Here is a 17,851-nt window from a genome sequence, read left to right as displayed (position 1 = left end):
CATCACAAAGCCACAGCTGCACCAGCCTGCTCTCTTCCCCTGCTTCACCCCCCACCTTTTATTTTTGCACATTCTTTTTCAGCATAAGTGTTGCACACATCTATTGCAAGAATACCATAGTTTTGACTTGGGCTTGTGTCTACTGTGTTATTTAGCTATTAAACACACCCCACCCCAGCTTCAAAAACAAAACCTGAATGTTTTTTTTAAAAGTTTCATTATAGTCTTCTAATATCCTGTACATTCCCAAACTCCATTCGTCTAGCTGCTGGTTTTGCAATGAGAATTACACTGTACTGTGATGATGGCAACAGCAGCAGCACCTGGATCTAGTCTGGGCCTGTGCATTTTAGTTACCTTCTGTCATGTGATGGCAGTAGGCATGGCAGCTCACACCTTTGTGTTAAGCTGTGTCTGAAGAAAAAGGCTCTGGGCTATTTTAGAAAAAAATTGCAAGAGGGAAAAGAGAAAAGGCTAGATCTTAATTTTTATAGTGTACTTTGTATCTCCATTTACTATGGAAATTAATATTACTGGTACATGAAATACCATTTGGAAACCTTGGATACAAGCTGTTTCTTTCTCGGCATTTTTCTTCTTTTGTGTGTTTCTATACATGATATTTCAGTGCAAGGAGACTCTTTTATAATCCTACCTTTTTAAAGCAGTATTTTTCATGAGTGTTTGCTTGGTTTAGCTGTTACCAAACCATTTATTAATAGACTGTTAATCTAAATTCAGCTTGTCTTATAATGGAAAGAACAAGGACACTCCTAAGAAGCTTACCTGTTCCTTTTATTTGTTTTCCAACCTCCTGGTGAAGTTTTCTGTTGTTCTATCAACAGGATAGCAAAGTGAGAGGTTGCTCTACATACTTTTCATTGCTGTAGACCTTTTTCTGTTTATACCCAAAACTCTGACTCAGTGCTGTTAAGTCAGCCAAGTCTTTCCCTGGCTTCAGGTTGTTCTGAATCAGCCTATAAACCTAAAATTCAAAGCTGCTTCTAACAAAGAAAATAAAACATTTTTCCTTCAGTTCCTAACAGAACTTGTGTTGTGGTTTAAGCCTGTTGTTCACATTTAATCATGTTCACCAGTGATTATTCCAAGCATCATATGTTTGTGTGAAATCACCTAGTATTCAGTATTTCCTTCATTGCATTTGGTTCATCTACAATTAATGCATTTAAAAAGGGCGGTGGTGTTCTGCCATCCCTGCTCTCTCACTCTGCAATTGGGAATGGTGGTTAGGAAGGGTTGTAAACGTCATCTAGGTAGTTAGGTAACCCCTGGTATTTAAGGAGGTGAGAGTAAACACTGATCTTCTTTTAGGTGTGAACAGGAGTGAGATAGGTTGAATCGGACAAGCTGAAGGAGGATTTTTAAAGTTGAAAATATGTGTTTTGGAAGGTGTGCTAGATGTGTTGGTTATAAGTTGCTCATCCTTGCCCTCCTCTGCATTGTGGCCAACATTTTACTTTATTTTCCCAATGGCGAAACAAGATTTGCTTCAGAGCATCACCTCAGCAAATATGTGGAGTGCCTTCATGGCATTCTAGGTGGAGGCTTTCTGGTAAGTAATAACCTAGTGTCTTCTTTCAAGTTTATTTTGGAGGTACTTGATACTGCTCTTTCTCTACTGGTTACCTGAATTTATTCATCAAATATCTTGTGAACAGGTGTCTCTGGAGTTGTATAAAAAAAAGAGCTATGTTATCCCATAGCTATTATTAATTACTATTGATTATCTTATCTACAACATTCTGTCACTTTAAAGCTGAAAAAATCATAGGGTCAAAGCACAGAATCCAAATGCAAAAGTGAAACCAAGCCTCTCAGCAGGTCACAGTTTGCATAAGGGGTTAAATCTTAAATTTTTGTTATATTATTGAACCACTTTCCTTTTAAGTGTCCCTAAATAATGAGCATTTAGACACAATTCCTTAATTCCTATTATCTGACATGCTAACAGGCATTTCTCTGCCTTGGCTGTTTATTCAGAGGAATTGAGTGGTAGTTGTCAAAGCTTTGCATTTGAGTAACAGGATGCAAGGACTGAGTGTGTTCATTATAGGACGTCATTAATCTGAAGCTCTTATTTTCTACCTTTTCAGTTTTGTGGACCACACTGCAGCATATTTAAGACCCCCTAACTCCAGGCTTCCTTTTTCATCTTCTTTTAGAAGTCCTCTTAGAAATAGGTTATAGATCCCTTCCAATTCTTAACACTCCATGATTTTATGATCTCAAGGCATCTGCAAATCACAGGTTGAAAACAATTGCATGCTAAGGTGTTTTGTGTCGTTAGAGGTGCTTACAGCTGTATTACAGTCCCATTGGGACCTAGAGTGGGATTTGCAAAGACTGGACTTTACACACAGAATAATACAAATTGAACCAATGGAACTTCTCCTGCAGTGCACTTGTACAAACTCTTCTGGACTTGAAGCATTGGGACTCAGCAACAGGTTTGAGTAAAGGCTGACAAATATGTGTCTGTTCAACAGGATAGTTCTAATTCTAGTTTCATATTAAGTAAGTCTGTGGCATTTGCAAATAACTCTCTACCCTTTCTTTTTTTTTTTTTTTTTTTTTTTTCCAGAGTACTCTTGGGTGTAGAGTCTTTATAAATGGACAGTGTTAAGTGCTATTATTGCTAGTGGGAGGATCCTTTTTTTAATCAGCTCCTTCTTGTCCATTCAGTTCATTCTGCTCCTTCAGGCCTCACAGCATTCACCCTCAAAACATCGTGCAGTTCATTATGGATTTTATGCTAAAAACTGGAGTATGAATGGTTTATGTTTCTCATGGATAGCTTCTGCTTTGTTACTTTTAATTTTTGTCACTGGGAACTGGTTGTGAAATCTTGGAAAAAAGTAGATGTCTGTAATGAGATGTTTGTCTGATTTGAGCAAAATTTTACTAGACTTTCTACTCTAGTCAGATTGGTTTGTCACACAGGTAAAGATGATTGCTCTTAAATAACAAGTATATTTGCAGTAGCTGTTTTACAAAAATCTTTATTTTGTAGTCCTCAATGGAATAAAGTTAATGCCTTTTTTTTTTTTTCCCAAAGCATTTTATTTGCAAATACAGCCTTTAATGAAAAAAAGAAAATTTTAAAGCTGAAATACTTTAAATGTAGCAATACCCCAACAGCCTCCTTCTGTGCTTAAGTGCAATATTGTCACAGTGGCAATAGAAATATACCTGTCCTGGAGATGGTGATGTCAGTAGTGAGATGCCTACTGTGTTAAACAGGAGTAAAGCTGAATCGCCTGTACAGGCTGACTGCCAAGAAGTAACACAAATGAAAGCAATTTGAAGACTGTATTATACCTGTCCTCTCTGTGCAACCAAAAGGAACAGTGTGGGTTTTTTGCTCCATACCCAGGTACTCATTCCAGCTGCAGTGTTCATTGGGCTTCACAATGATGACTGCTGTGGCCACGAGGGCTGTGGAAAGAGCTGTGTGGTAAGTGAGCCTGTACATCCCATCCCAGGTAATCCCAAAGACAAGGTGATGGCTGTGCTCAAAATTCATGTTTATGTCTGCTGTGCAGATGCTGTCCTCAGTTCTGGCAGCCTTTGTTGGGATCCTTGGCTCTGGATACTGTATAATCATTTCAGCACTGGGCTTGTCTCAAGGACCATATTGTCTTACCCACCTAGAAAGAAACTGGATCTATCCTTTCACTGACTCCTCTGGAGGGTAAGTTGTCTGCTCATGAGGATGTTATCTCTTCCCAATATACACATGGGCTTTATTCCAGTACCTTTCAGCAATGTTCAGTAACCATATACCAAAATCTATTCATAACTTTATCCTTCTCACTTAGAACTTAACAAATGGCATCAGTTACTCCCACTGCTAGAGTATAAAACCAAAGCCATAAAAAATATATATTGGTGATTAAATCTATATATCATATACTGTTCATGTCCATGAACGTCTCTAACAAAATATAAATTTTTAGGACCTTGAAGGATTTACAAACTAGGAATAGTGGTTGTTAAGATATTTGTCTTATCATGTAAGAGTCTGTTTTGTCAGCCTTGCTTCTGAAGCTGCTTTGCACCAGCATAAAGTGGCACAATGCCCACATTAGTGACAATGGCATAAATCTCATAAATGAAACTTGAGAAGATTTATAAGAATCTTTGTACACTGCAGGGGAGAGGGGGCAAGAACTCCTAATTATCTCTCATTAAGGTTCTCCTGCAAAAAAAGGTATCAGTGTGCTTTTCTCCATTAATACACATAAATCCTGATATGGTTCCTATCATGGCATGCATTTAAAGTGTCTGTATGGTTGGCAACCTCAAAGGTGTATCTAGCTTATGGCTGATGCCAGACTAGAGGCAGTTGGAGTACTAAGAAGCCACATAAAGCTCTTTGCAGCAGAGTTTGAATTTTATATTTCACTTATATCTCTTGTATATCTTGTATTTCACTTGTATCATTCCTCCTCCATCCTCCTGAATGTGACTGAGTGTAGAACTAGGTTAAGTCCTTCCTGAAGGCAAGTGCTGATGTTCTCAAGATGTAAGTGAGCAGTAGCAGCTGAAATACTGCAGTACCTAACCAAATTTGGTCTGTGTTTGGCTCATCCAAGTAAGCATGTGAGGGCCCAAAGACAGCAACACAGGAGAGAAAGTGACCCATTTGCCTCAGATCAGTGACTGCTATCTTTAGAAAAAAGGCCCAATCCTGAAATCTCTGTGATTGTTTTGAGAAAAACCTTTGCTCTTTCAGCTTTCTGGAGTATGTGCCTCACTTTAATTGGCAATAGGAAATTCTGCCTTTATAGCTTAGATTATTTTTTAAAAAAGAAATTAAGACTTAGCAAAAATGTGTGGTTGATATTTCAACATCTTCCTAAACCAAACAAACCTTGCATGGAGTAAACCATTGCTTTTTCTATTCCCTTAGGAATCTATTTCTAAGGGAACCTAGCCTATTAGGACTCCATAGAGTAAATATCCTCAATGCAGTTATAGACATAATTTGGTTATAGTATATGGTAAGTATCCTACTCTGACACAAGGTTAATATGCTTTTAATTGCTGCGTACAGGTACTTGTTTGAGTATAACAAGTGGTCGGACTGTCAGGAACCTCAAAACATTGTGCAGTGGAACATCACTCTCTTTTCCATCCTCCTTGTTTTGGGAGGAATAGAATTCATTCTGTGCTTCATACAGATAATCAATGGTATTCTTGGAGGACTGTGTGGATTGTGCTGCAGTCATGAGGAGGTAAGTAGTTTGCAGATATACCCGTGCTTCTCAGATGAACATGTAACTTGTTACTTATACTACTGAGGAGTTTTACTCAGCAGTTATAGGTATTCTTAAAGTACAATTTATAGGTATTCTTAAGCAACAATTCCCTATACAGCTGTTTCTATAGCCCTGTTGTGATTAGAACTTTCATGTAGTGTTTGATGACATGCTTTCAGCTGATTCCTCAACTGCCACAGTAATGTTAATCTGCCTGAGAGCTAGGAGCTAGAGGGCTTCTGTCTGTCCAATGACACATGTGATCATCATCGCACTGCATAAGTGATATGACTGAGATATGGATCTCCTGGTGGTTGTGATCTTTGCCTAAACCATTGTTACATAGTGTGGTGCTTGTTCTACCTATATTGTGTTAGCCTTGACTTTTGTCCACAGGAACTCATGAGCTACTGACAATATGCTGCATATAATGAAAACTGCAGCATCCTGGCCTTGCAAAGTGGAAGTAAGATAAGAGAAAGAATTAAATTGCATATAGCTAACAAAATCTGCAGACAGATCTAGAGGCTTTTTGAAGGTGGAATTTTTTTTGAGTGAGGAAAGGAAATTTTCTCCAAATTTTTTAAAGCCTTGTTAAATAGTTTGGACATATTCCAAAATCAGTATCAGAGTGCTAGTGTTGGAATAACCATGGCTTAAAGTATGAACCAGATATAATTTATATCACACACTATAGGTAAGCAAGCGCTTCACATTTTTAATTGACACAGTTGAGTGGTGGGGCTCTTTCAAAGCTATTACTGTTTTCTTCCTCCTGTCTTCCTTAGTCTAACTCCAGTATAGAAGAGCTATGCTATGGTTTTCTAAATGTGCTCAGGTTAATTTTTGCATTTTTAGTTGGATACAATATTAGCATTCTTTCCATTAATATGTTTTTTTCTTTTTGTTCCCCTCCACAGACATATGTTTGCTAGAAACCTGACAATGTGTTGACATCAGTGCATGTGTGTGCTGTAATGAATATACTGTGGATTTTTTTTAAACATTCCAGGCAAACTAAAATACACATTGTTGTCAAACTGTGCTGTTGCCATGAATTTAACTGACTTGGGGCTTTTGGTTGTTGGAGTCGTATGCAGGTTTTCCACTAACCTGCCTGAACTGAAAGGCAAAATGTATTCTGAATATCTTTGGTTCATTTCATTTTGGTACAGGCAACTGACTTAACACATGTCACTAAAGTGGCTTTATTTATTTTCCTCTTTCTACTGACACAACAGCTCTGTACTTTGTCCTGTTTTCCCAATAAAGTTGCTCTTTCGTTCCAATCTTGGAACGAAGACAAACCAAATCCAGCCTGGCCTGGATAAAAGGTTTTGGTCAGCTGGACCAAAACCAAAGCAGCAGTAAAATATGGATGACTGAGGGCTTTTCAGGATTTTTCTGAATTTCCCCTGTATTTAACAAATAAAGATTTGTATTTAAAACACCCAGGAGGTGTCAGTGATTCCTTCCCTGCCCATGCTGAAACACTGCTTGCCTGGTCTTGGAGTAAAGGACAGTGGTGGCATGAGAACATGGATTTAATGTAGTCAGGTTATAACCTGTTTTTCCTCTCCAGCAGGCTCTGCCAGAGTGCTTCCTTGCTTGGTTTGGCTCATTTAATGAAACAGGTGTTTGTTCGTCAATAAGGGTTGAACAACATCTCTGGGTCACATACAACAGCACACGTGGAGACTTAGTCCTTGGTCAGGGCTGGCAGTTCCCAACCAGGGAGCTGAGGAGGTCCCTGCACATCTGAGTCCAGCTTACCTCCTCCTGCCCTCCCAAGGGGGATCACCTCCTGATTGCTCCATTACAGGCCTGAGATAAAACAAGATGTGGGCATGAGTCTTGTTTTTTTGCCTCAGCTACCCTCAGGCCTCACAGCATTCAAGGAATACAGTCCAAATTCAGGTCAGTAAAGACAGATTAATCTGAAATACCTGACTTTACCACTTATCAGCCTGAAGGCATTACTGTAAGGTCCTGGGTAAGAACCTCTGAAGTGTAGCTTCTTGCACATTAGAGTGAATGTTTCATCACAAGTACATCTGAATAACACGCTGCCAACAGCATTGCTGGCAAAGCCAGCATGGCAGCATTGCTGCTGGCAATGGCATTTTTCAAGTGAAAACCAAAATGTGACATGCTCTTTATTCCAAAGGAATGAGGCTCAGTTTTGGAATTTAGCTGTTCATATTGTCTTTGAAAACAAGCAATTTAGTTTCTAGTCATGGGAAAAAAAGAAGTTCCAATGGGTGTCAGTGTATCCTTAGGCTATTTGAAATTAGGAGGGTGGTCCTTAAAGATAGCCAGAAACTTCAGGTGTATCTCAGGCTGTCTACACAGTTACATCTGCCTGTACAAATACACACCTGAAAAAAATAAATGAACTGTGAAAGCAAAATTGTCTACATATATCTACACCAGCAAAAGAATTCTCAGATGAAAAGACTTTGTACCTAGAATCTCAGGATACCTGAATTTTGCAAGAGTATTTATTCATACCTAAATACATAGAAGTATGTATGTATAGTTGAGGGACTTTAATGCCATTTAATGTCATCTCTTTGTAATATCTATCCCTCTCCTGCCTTGCTATGGGAGGGAGGAAGGAGAATATGTGCATGCACATATGCATACACACAAAATTCCTTGCAGCTGTGTGGTACAGGGTCTTTGTGTGTGAAGATACAGTTTTGAAAAAAATATCTGCAAGTTTAAATGGGGTGTGGAAGGAGAGAAAGTGAAAAAGAAAGTCCTCAATGGAATAATGTGGCATTCACATTCTCTGGACAGAGACACATAATTCTGTCTCTCAGGAGAAGCACAGAGAGAAAAAGAGAAAACAATCTTTATCTCTGCTCCTTTGTTTTCCCCATGTGGAATTTGGTATGGAGATTGTTTACCTGAAGTGATTGCTGGATTGGATTCTGTTGAAGGTTGTTTGGGTTGAATGACCAATGGGATCCAGCTGTGTCTCAGACTCTCAGCAGAGAAGTCACGAGTTGTTAGTTAATAGGTAAGTAAGAAGTATGTATGTAGAATAGGATAGTCTCTCTTTAAATAGTATATTAATGTAATATAGTATAGTTTTAATAAAGCAGATCCTTCAACATTCTGATCTGGAGCCAGACATCGTCATTTTTTCCCAGTCAGGTTTGCTTTTTTTACTATAGAATAATGTATACTTACCATGCGACTTAAGGATTTTTGCCTTTATTCTTGCATAATGGTTATTTGTTTTTCTGGCACACAATTACTTAAAGAACTGAAACAACTTTACAATATATAGAATTCCAATATATAGAATGATTAGGCTGGGGTTTAGACTTGAAACTTCAGCACAAATGCATGCAGCACCAATAGATTCCTATAGCCCTAATGCACAGCATTACTGCTCACTATTTATATTGTCATGTAAAAAATGGCCAGCTGGATTATTTTGTTGTCTGGTGCATAAGACAGTGTTTTGAGAGATTTATCAGTTACATTGTGAAGAAGTGATTGGTTTAGGTTGTATTCATATCAGCTGGCAGAGAAGTCAGAGTAAACATGACTTTTCGGTAACAGGTTTGGAATCAGCTCATGAATAATGACAGCAATGGAAAAGCAGTACTTGCAACACTTGGCAAGATGCTTGAGAAACTTACAGGTTTGCTTAATTCTTAGTATAAAGTAGTTGTTTCCTGTTCTAGTGGCATTGTGTGCCAGAAAAATAACCACACTGTAGTTCGGTATTTGCAGAGCTCAGTTTAAAAACAAAGTCATGAAGCAGACTGGCTGCACTGCAGAACAAATGCTGCTTCAGTCATTATTTCTCAAGTTAGCTTCTTCTAATCAGAACAGGTTATGATGGAAATGGCATCAAATTTTATTATAAAATAAGATGCTTGCTACTAATTTTGGCCTTTGCTTTTAAGAAAATATTTCAGCCAATTATATGATCTTTGAGTTTTGTACTAAAAAAAATCAATCACAGGGAATGGAGTGCATGATTTTAATGCAGCTGTTTTCTCTGCTCTCTGTGACATAGTGTTGATGACATGAGTTCTGTCTCTGCCTATGAGTCTGGAGAGGCACGTTTGCTATTAATTCTGATTAGAGGGAGACCTGAAAAAAAGTATTCATAGTAGCGAGAGAATAAAACAGGAAATATGGGAAGATCAAGAATGAGGACTTCAAAATGAAGCCTCCTAGGAAAAGAGGAGAGTCACAGCAGAGAACAGGTAGAAAAATGGTGTAATTGTGTGAGTACCACCTTGCCCGTTTCTTCGTGTGATCTCAAGTTAAGCGATAGTATGGAATTAGTTACAACATGCAATCCAAACAGCTATTATGAGAGGATGAGAGAAGCCTCATGTGTGAAGAGCCTGAAACATTTTACAAGGAAACACAAGGAAAATTTGTTGGAATGTAATTTCTTCTAAAATCAGCCTTCCTGCTTTTGATAAAGCCCTCTATTTTTTGTTTGTTTTATGGGGGTTTTTTGTTTGTTTGTTTGGAGTTTGGGTTGTGTGGTTCTTTTTTTTTTTTTTTTTTTTTTTTTTTTTTTTCCCCTCTGGCTACAACTTTGCTATTGAGTAAAGCATAAGGTCATTCTTGAGTTACTTTTCTTGTGACTCATAGGGGCGTAAGACTGAAGGCTTGGGTTGTGCTGCAAGTGTTCAAACTGCCCTGCCTCTGTGTTACTGGGATAGTGTTTAGATGCAGGGTTTGGAGAATGATGACATTGACTATGGGAAAGCTGTCTGACTTTGGCTTTGCACAGTGCAAACAGCAGGCATTTCAAAACAACAGACAGACCTTTTGTCCTGCACAAGGAGTCATGTGTACATAGGTCAGGTTTGTAGCTGTGCAAGCTCAGCTGTAAGCACAGAATGAAACAATTGGAGAAATAACAGGGTTTAATTCGCAAAGGGCTGGAGCCATATAATGCTGTGGGAAAGAGTAGTTGATTAAAAGTATGAAAATAAGTCTGCCTTGCAGTTTCTAACCAGTATTATTTGGGCTTCTATAGTCTCTGCAAGATGGCTCGGACTCAGCCTGCTGCTGCAAGTCAGTAACACATTGGTTCCCCCTTAGGGTCCTCTTAATAAATCTCTGTAGTGTAAGGCAAAGTGTGGCCTTCTGTACAGAGACTGGGCATATTTATCTTCTTACAGCCCCCTTCCCCATACTGCAGTAAGGTTGAAAAACCTTGCTTCTGTCACAAACTATGTTGCAGTTTGTGTTGTGGGGAGGAGGACATTTTTGAGCAGTCACTCGGAAATGAGAGCTTTGAAGTTCCTTCCTGAGGCTGAGTCCTAGACATATTTAACTTGGAAGATCACAAAGGAGAATCTTTTAGAAGGGAAATGACTACATAAAGGCGTGCTTAGCGCAGGACAGTGATTTACACAGTGATATTCATATGTTGTTTTGCTAACTGTTAAGCACTTCTGTCCCTGGAATCACACCCCAGTCACTGGTTCCTGTGAATATGAAATTACTGAATCAAGCTGGGGAGGTCAAAACATTTCTTATAGTGAAGGTCTTGTAAACTTTTGTTAGCTTAGAAAAACAAATCTTCCAGAGTTCTTGAGAGATGGCTTTGGAGACATGTGGAAGCTGTTTGAGTTGCCTGCTGGTACCTCTTGCACTTTGGAGTATTGTTGTGAACATCCTCCTATACTTTCCAAACGGGAAAGCTCTGCATGCTGCCAGTTACCAGCTCCCCAACCATGAGTGGTATTTTGAAGGCATCTGTTTCTCAGGTGTGATGGTAAGTGCTCAGTCTATGGATTTTTAATGAATTGCATTCTACTGCAAATAATACTGGATTACTCTTCAGTAATGTAATTGCTTTAAAAAAAGAGCGTATGGATTACTTCAACAAAAACCACTGCAGGCAGAAAAACTCAATCAAACTGAAAAAAAAGTTAGTATACTGAATGACAAGTTATGTATGTTATTAAGTGCAAATGATTTTGTAGGGTGTGTTGGGGTTTTTTTCTGCTGTTTTTTTGTTTATATGTAATTTATGCTTGTATTATGGAGGCAAACAGTTTGTTGATTTAATCACCTGTGGAGGTTGAATTAGAGCTCTTTTACCCAAATGAAAAAAAAAAAAAAGAGCTTCTCATAATGGTTCAGATGTCTTTCAGAGCTGTATGCAGTCCACTATTCAGAAGACTGAACAGAATTCACAATGCATCAGGTACTACTGTTGTCAGACTAAATACAGAGAATCGTCTCATTGTGATTAGCATAGTAGGATTTTCCCTGTTACATTTGTAATATGCTCATCTGCAGTAATAAACTACCACAGAGTTGCCTGCTGTTCATGCTCTTTACCATGTTCATAAAGAGCTGCAGCCTCAGGAGCAGAAAGCAGTTATGTGAACAAAGTGCATTGCACACAGTCAGTGCTTCAAAGGGTTTATCTGCATAAATGAGGAATTTTTATGAAGGTGCTGAACTGTTATTAAAACATTAGACATTCTTTTGAAATTGTATATTCTCTTTAAAGCAGAAGAAAAACCTTCACTTCTAGTAGAAGAAATAAAGTACCAGACAGAGGATTCGAACAGAAAAACAGTTGCAAATGTATAAAAAAATTTAACTGCAACAGTGGCACTGATATTTTGAAGAATTTTTAGCCTTAAAATTATTACCAATCTATTAAAAATGCATCTATCTTTCTGTTACAAACCAGTCAGCAGCATATGAGAGGATAGTGCTGTGATTCAGGAGTATTCTCTTCTCATACTTCCCTTTTCAAACCTGTGCCTCTCTGAATGGCAGTTTGTGGTTCTGGAGCACAGATCCTATTTATCAAAATTATTCTAGGATCAGGCTTAAATAATCCAATAGTCTGAAGAAATCAATATGGATATTTGACAAATGAAAGTCCAGGTGAATTTAATCAAAAGTTTGCTTTACTGACCTCTTCTAGGACGAATGTGTTGGTAAGGAAGGCAGTACTCTGATTTGTGTCAGCAAGAAGGTGTTGAACTGATGTGTTTGTATCAATAAAATATCCTTCTTTTCACTGGTATTGATTCTTTTGCTTGTGACCTTGGTTTTATAGTTTCAGCTTCACTGGTGTAGCTGTGCCCAAGGTTGTAGCACTGTACTGTGATGGTAGAGGCTGTACTGTTGTCTTTCAAGTACAAGACACAAGTACAGCAGCAGCCTACTAAAACCACTCCAGTTCCATGTACGCCTTGAGTAATTGTGCTGTCCTATGGATCAGCTTTAAAATATCAAGACAGCAGAAGAGATGCAGTCTGTGCCTTTCAAAGGTGAAGGAGACTTTGGCTTAGTATCTGCAGTTATCTCACTGACCTTATGATATCCTCTTACAGATTCTTCTTTTGGCAGTAATTCTGATAACACTGGAGTGTAGTGTGTTCTATCGGTGCTGCCAGAGTGAGAGCTGTAACAAAACCTACAGGGTGAGTCTGTGTTTTATTTCTGTACATCACCTTAGCATTTGTTTCAAATGCCTTCCTGCTTCTGCTCCAGCACATCCTGCTCCCCTCTCCACTGCTCTGTTTTCACTTCCTTTCACAGAGGATTCTAAACTGGGTTGCAAGGTCACAGAAAGTGTAGCTTCTTTCATCTGAAGCACAAGCAGGATGAAAGAAAATTAGACACACCCTTCCCCTAAGTCCTTGTAAAATAAAATAAGAACATAGAATGAAGCACACCAGCTAAGTGACTTTATCCCTTTGCCTGTATTATTTGGAAGTGGGTTTTTTCAGAAATTACTCAATACAAGCTATCTGGGATGCAGACATATTTAATACACATCTTTGTTCTTCTGGAATTTTGGGAAACAACTTTACAAAAACTCAAGTTTAAAAACCCCACCCAAATAATCTATAACTTATAGTTGTAGAACTGTCTTAAACTGTCTTAATCTTTATTTTGTATGTGTATTCTTACTATTCTTTACCTGCTATTTTTCTTTCTGAATTTTGAAGACTGGGAAAATCAAATGTGAAATTCAGCCCCAAAGAAGTAGCTAGACTGAATGATCATATTTGCTGTTGACACTATCCCCACAAGGTAATACTTCTCTCTCTCTTTACTTCAGAGTTTTATTTCTATTGTGCTAGCCCTGCTTGGAATTGCTTTCTCGGGATACAGTTGCATCATTTTTACCCTGCATTTGATTCAAGGCCCTTTCTGCAATTCATCAAGTGGATGGAATTATATTTTCAAAGACACTGCTGGGGGGTAAGAAACATTGGTGTAACTCTTCTGGAAGAAATTGTTTACCAAATCAGTAGTCAGAAACATTCTTCTTACTTCAGTCTGGTGTTTCTCTAATAGGTACCTCACAGATTACCCTGCCTGGTCTAAGTGCACAGAACCTGCTAACATAGTGGAGTGGAATATTATTTTACTCTCAATTTTGATAGCTCTCAGTGGGTTGCAGTTGATCATCTGCATTCTCAAAGTAGCCGCTGAGTTGAAACGAACACTCTGTGGGACCTATTCTGTTTTTGTGCAGGTAACAAAACATCTGCGGTTTATTTCTTCAGCATTTCCTTGTCACTGTAGCTTCAGCAATTTCTCTTACTCGGGGACTTACCCTTTTGATTTATGCATTTGCTATGCTACAGCATATTTTTTTCAGAGAATGTGTACTGATAATACATTTGTTTGTTTTGATTCATCCACTAATTTCTTGTGGTATACAGAGGTTGGTGGCTGCTCACTCTGACCTTTAAGGCTAGGACTGAGAAGAAAAAAAAGTGGTTAATGGATGCCAAGTCCACTACTCTTATGTCAGCAGAGGTTGCTGAACACCTTTGTTCTAACATTCAATTTACAGACATTCGTACTAATGTGTGGCTCTCACAGTAATGATGAGAAAGATTAGCTCTTTTTTTTTTTTTTTTTACTTGCAGGCTGGGATTCCCTGAAAATGTCAAGGAAATTGTTGCTGCTTCTCCCCCACCCCCAGGAAAACAGAGAAATGGCCTCTCCCTAATCCATAGTGGTAGATTTGCGTGCTACGAAGAAAAAGGAAATCCTTGTCTTAAATCTCTGTCCGTCAAACTTCTCTGTTTTGGATGAAGTATATTTGAACTGTCTGACATTTACATTTTTCTTCATCTGTCCTGTTGCGCCTGGCAGGGACAATTAATTTTTTACCCTCCAACTTGTGGTGACAGTAGGGATATTTGAATATAATTGAACTGCTTTTGTACTGAAATCACCTTATTATTTTTTTCTTAATAAACTGCTGAAGAACTGCTTTGTACTCCCTTGTCATTGCTTAGACCATATGACTACTTGTTTTGCAGGGGCCTGGTTCAAAGCCCAGTACATCAAGAGTGGTTGTTAGTGCACTGGGTGAAGCCATGATTTCTAAATGAATCAATTTCAGTTACAGACAGACCATGATGGCAATCATGGAAGGACATAGGCAGAGCCTAACCTCCTCCTTCCATCTTAGAAGTTCATAACTGCAAAAAGCAATTACTGAAAAAAGTCTGTCAAGTCTTTCTGTGGTAAAAAAGGCACCTGGGCCTGATTGACTTATTAGATATACAGGTCTTATTAGCTGTGCTAATTGGTACATGTTAATAGCTGTACAGGGTTTTGTTTCACTTTACACTTAGAGGCAAACTTCTTTTTTTAGTCAAGTATGATGTGACATGAGGCAACATATGAGGGAACCTTGTGAACACCCAGTGCTAGCTTATTAATATTCTTCCAAGTATCCTGACCTTGCTATAATGAAAGGCTAACATTCTTGACAATAATGATCAGATAAAAAAGAATAATCTGTTTTACATTAGCAGCTAAAAGGTATTTTTACATTCTCAGAGAATTATTTTTTTATTCTCAGTGAAAAATCAGGGATTCACAATGAAGTGGACATCTGATTCATTTGCAGTTGCATGGGCAGCATTTGGCTGTATTTAGCACTCCTGTTTTTTTAGTTTTTTTGTTTTTTCTTCCTCTGAAACAGTTTTTTTTTCCTCTGAACACTAAGAGGAAAGAGAAATATGTACTTCAGACTTGCAGTAATGCATGTATGCCTATTATATCAGAACTAGTGCAACATTGTAATCAAATACCTAACACTGTTAGAAATACAAACCATACAATAAGTGTCAGCTCTGGGTAAATTATTTAGAAAAAAAAAAGAATATATCAGTCATTTAGTTCTGTTTCAAGACAATATTGAGTTTTTGCCTTCATATTCCTTTGTCAGATGCTTTTGAATAGCTGATTTCTTCCTATAGGATTTCAAGAATGCATCTAAAATTTTAATTGCTTAGTTTCTTTTAAGTTGCAAGAAGTATAAAATAATTAATAATATTTAAGAATGGGGCTAGTCTTTTGGGAGATGGTTCAAGGTGTCATGAATTGTCAGAGGTGCACGATACCAAGGCATGATGATAAAATGAGATCTTTGTCATTGCACACTTGTTTTTCTCTAGGCTTAAATATGTGACATATCATTTATCTTAAATGAGAATCCTACATTTTAATGGATTTGTGGATGTTGTTTGTGGACAGAAGGAAAACAAAGAAAACTTAAAAATCAACCTATACTCCTACCAAACACCTCAGAGAATCTTGCTGATTTCTTGCCTACAAACTCTAGATCTGTCTTTATCATTTTTTGTGTGATGGTGCCTGGTGAATTTACGTTTCCACTCTATCACGGACATCTTTTAATTTTGGGGCTTAAATTAAATAAAGAGACATGTAATGTAGTTCTTGTTTGGCTTCCTGATCCTGTGACTCTTTTTACCCATAATCCAGAATCTGGCATCTCCATTACCATAGTCAGCTTCAACTGCAACTTGGTCATTCTGCTTTTAAAGGGGCAGTTTATGGTTTTGAAATTGTTAAGAATACTAATGGCGGGCTGTATTCCCAAATTTAACAGCCAGTTTCACACAGGGCTTTTGGATGTAAGGCAAAGTTGACCCTGATATAATCAATTTAAATCCTGTTTCAATCCTAAATATTTTGTCCTTTAAAAGTGGTGCTACGAGCTGTGTCTTGTAGCAGACCCAAGATTCCTGCAAAGAATTTTAATTAACTGGCATGAAATCTAGACATAACCAATGATCCTGATGGTGGTGTTTGAGGCAATGTGCCCATCCAGCTGCAGAACACAGACCTCATTCAACAGGGAGAAGTGGCCCTTGGGGCCAGGACAAGGCTTGCGCCGTGTTGGAATGCGGAAAAACCCTTCTCTGCGCAAGAGCTCCTGGACATAAAGTGCACATCCTGCCTGCTGACATCCCCACGTAAAACACCCCAGGCACAGGAGGAAGAAAGCTGCGGATATGAGTTTATAAACTCTTGGCAGAGAGAGATTAGTGCTGAATCTGCAGTAAGAGTTCAAGCATTATTTGTCCCCCACAGCCAGTGCATTTTGCCAGAGTATCAGGATTCTGTGTCTGGCATAGTAATGCCATTCATTTAAAAGACTGCAGCTGGAAATCACAGTAGACCTTCAGTTTTGTAGTAAAATACTCTGGAGCCCCTTTCCATGTATAGGGTATACTAATTTTTTTTATCTTTTTAGAGTATATTAATATTTGCGTAGGTAAAAGTGACTCTTGCAAAACTACAATTTCCTGATTGTTCCCATTATGGATAGAGGGGTTTTCCACATAGAACAGGACGAATGGGGCTGCACCAAATCTTTAAATGGTGTTTAACTGCAGAGGTTTACAGGCAGCCAGACCAGCAGCGTGGGCAGCAGGCAACAGACACACATCACTCAAATGGGGAATCGTGAAATGGTGGGGGTTCAATTCAGCCTCACTGTGTGACCTTATGAATGATACATATGAGATATATGATATATATGATATGCATATCTTATGAATATGAATATATATGTGACCTTTTGTCAGAATATTCCATTTGGGGGTTTATTTATTATTTTCTTTCAAGGAAAATTTTTGAACTAAAATATTGGCTTTATCTTTCCAATGCAATTTTGGGTATTTCAAAAACAGTCAGAGTATTTCAGCATCCTTAATATGAGAATTGAGCTACTATGGTTTAAAACAATTAAGGGGTATTAATGACACCAAACTGCAGACTCGTAATTTAATCAATTAAATAGGGTCTTTTTATTTAGGTCCTGAGAGGAGTTCCTGCTTTTCAGACACCCTCTGAAGATAATGCAGACTTGAGAAGCTGAGGTACTTTGGTCAGTTTTTTGAGTTCCTCTAGAAAAAGGTAAGAGGAGTGTGTTTAGGCATACAGATAATCTGAAAGTTTGTGGGAGGTGCGATTAAAAGCAGGAGTGGAAAATATTGCCTGTCAGAAGTTTTTGTTATATTTTTACATAAGAAAAACATTCAGTTCTTTTGCAAATCAAGGAAGAGTAATTTAGAGTATTCAGGGGTATAAGGCAAAGTAAAGCTTATATTTTTACCCTCAAATAAATGTAGAGATTTCAAGGTATTTCTTGTGTGGTTTTTTTCTCTTCCTCAATCAAATGGAAATCTGAACAAAAACCTACATAGTAATTAACAAATTATTTAGAAAGGAATAACTTTAAATTAAAGTATTTCAACAAGAGGTAA

At 38.1% G+C, this 17,851-nt stretch overlaps 2 protein-coding genes across 4 annotated transcripts in view; both read left to right on the top strand.

The window, feature by feature from the left end:
- TM4SF1 (transmembrane 4 L six family member 1) overlaps positions 1–6,326 on the top strand; it is a 39,154-nt gene extending 32,828 nt beyond the window's left edge. The window contains exons 1-5 of one of the 2 annotated variants that reach the window (XM_053986103.1): positions 1,397–1,573; positions 3,395–3,475; positions 3,564–3,712; positions 5,078–5,258; positions 6,203–6,326. In XM_053986103.1, the coding sequence (XP_053842078.1) occupies positions 1,397–1,573; positions 3,395–3,475; positions 3,564–3,712; positions 5,078–5,258; positions 6,203–6,217 (603 nt within the window). In that variant the 3' untranslated portion in view covers positions 6,218–6,326. Of the gene's footprint in view, positions 1–1,396; positions 1,574–3,394; positions 3,476–3,563; positions 3,713–5,077; positions 5,259–6,202 lie in introns of those variants that run through there. The other variant, XM_053986104.1, reaches the window with a different exon arrangement.
- Positions 6,327–8,330: 2,004 nt separating this feature from the next.
- TM4SF18 (transmembrane 4 L six family member 18) lies at positions 8,331–14,544 on the top strand. Of its 2 annotated transcripts, none has more exons than XM_053986279.1 (6): positions 8,331–8,439; positions 10,844–11,049; positions 12,635–12,724; positions 13,369–13,511; positions 13,608–13,788; positions 14,189–14,544. In XM_053986279.1, exons 2-6 carry the CDS (start codon positions 10,873–10,875, stop codon positions 14,201–14,203), a joined length of 606 nt encoding a protein of 201 aa, XP_053842254.1. In that variant the 5' UTR covers positions 8,331–8,439; positions 10,844–10,872; the 3' UTR covers positions 14,204–14,544. The 2 variants fall into 2 exon arrangements, with proteins under 2 accessions (XP_053842254.1, XP_053842253.1); XM_053986278.1 differs by lacking the exon at positions 8,331–8,439 and adding an exon at positions 9,205–9,514.
- Positions 14,545–17,851: the final 3,307 nt, after the last annotated feature.

Source organism: Vidua macroura, chromosome 10 (assembly GCF_024509145.1).
Source record: "Vidua macroura isolate BioBank_ID:100142 chromosome 10, ASM2450914v1, whole genome shotgun sequence".
In the NCBI taxonomy this organism is placed as follows: Eukaryota; Metazoa; Chordata; class Aves; order Passeriformes; family Viduidae; genus Vidua; species Vidua macroura.
The sequence above is the reverse complement of the archived record's forward strand: the minus strand, read 5'-3'. Positions and strand labels throughout refer to the sequence as shown.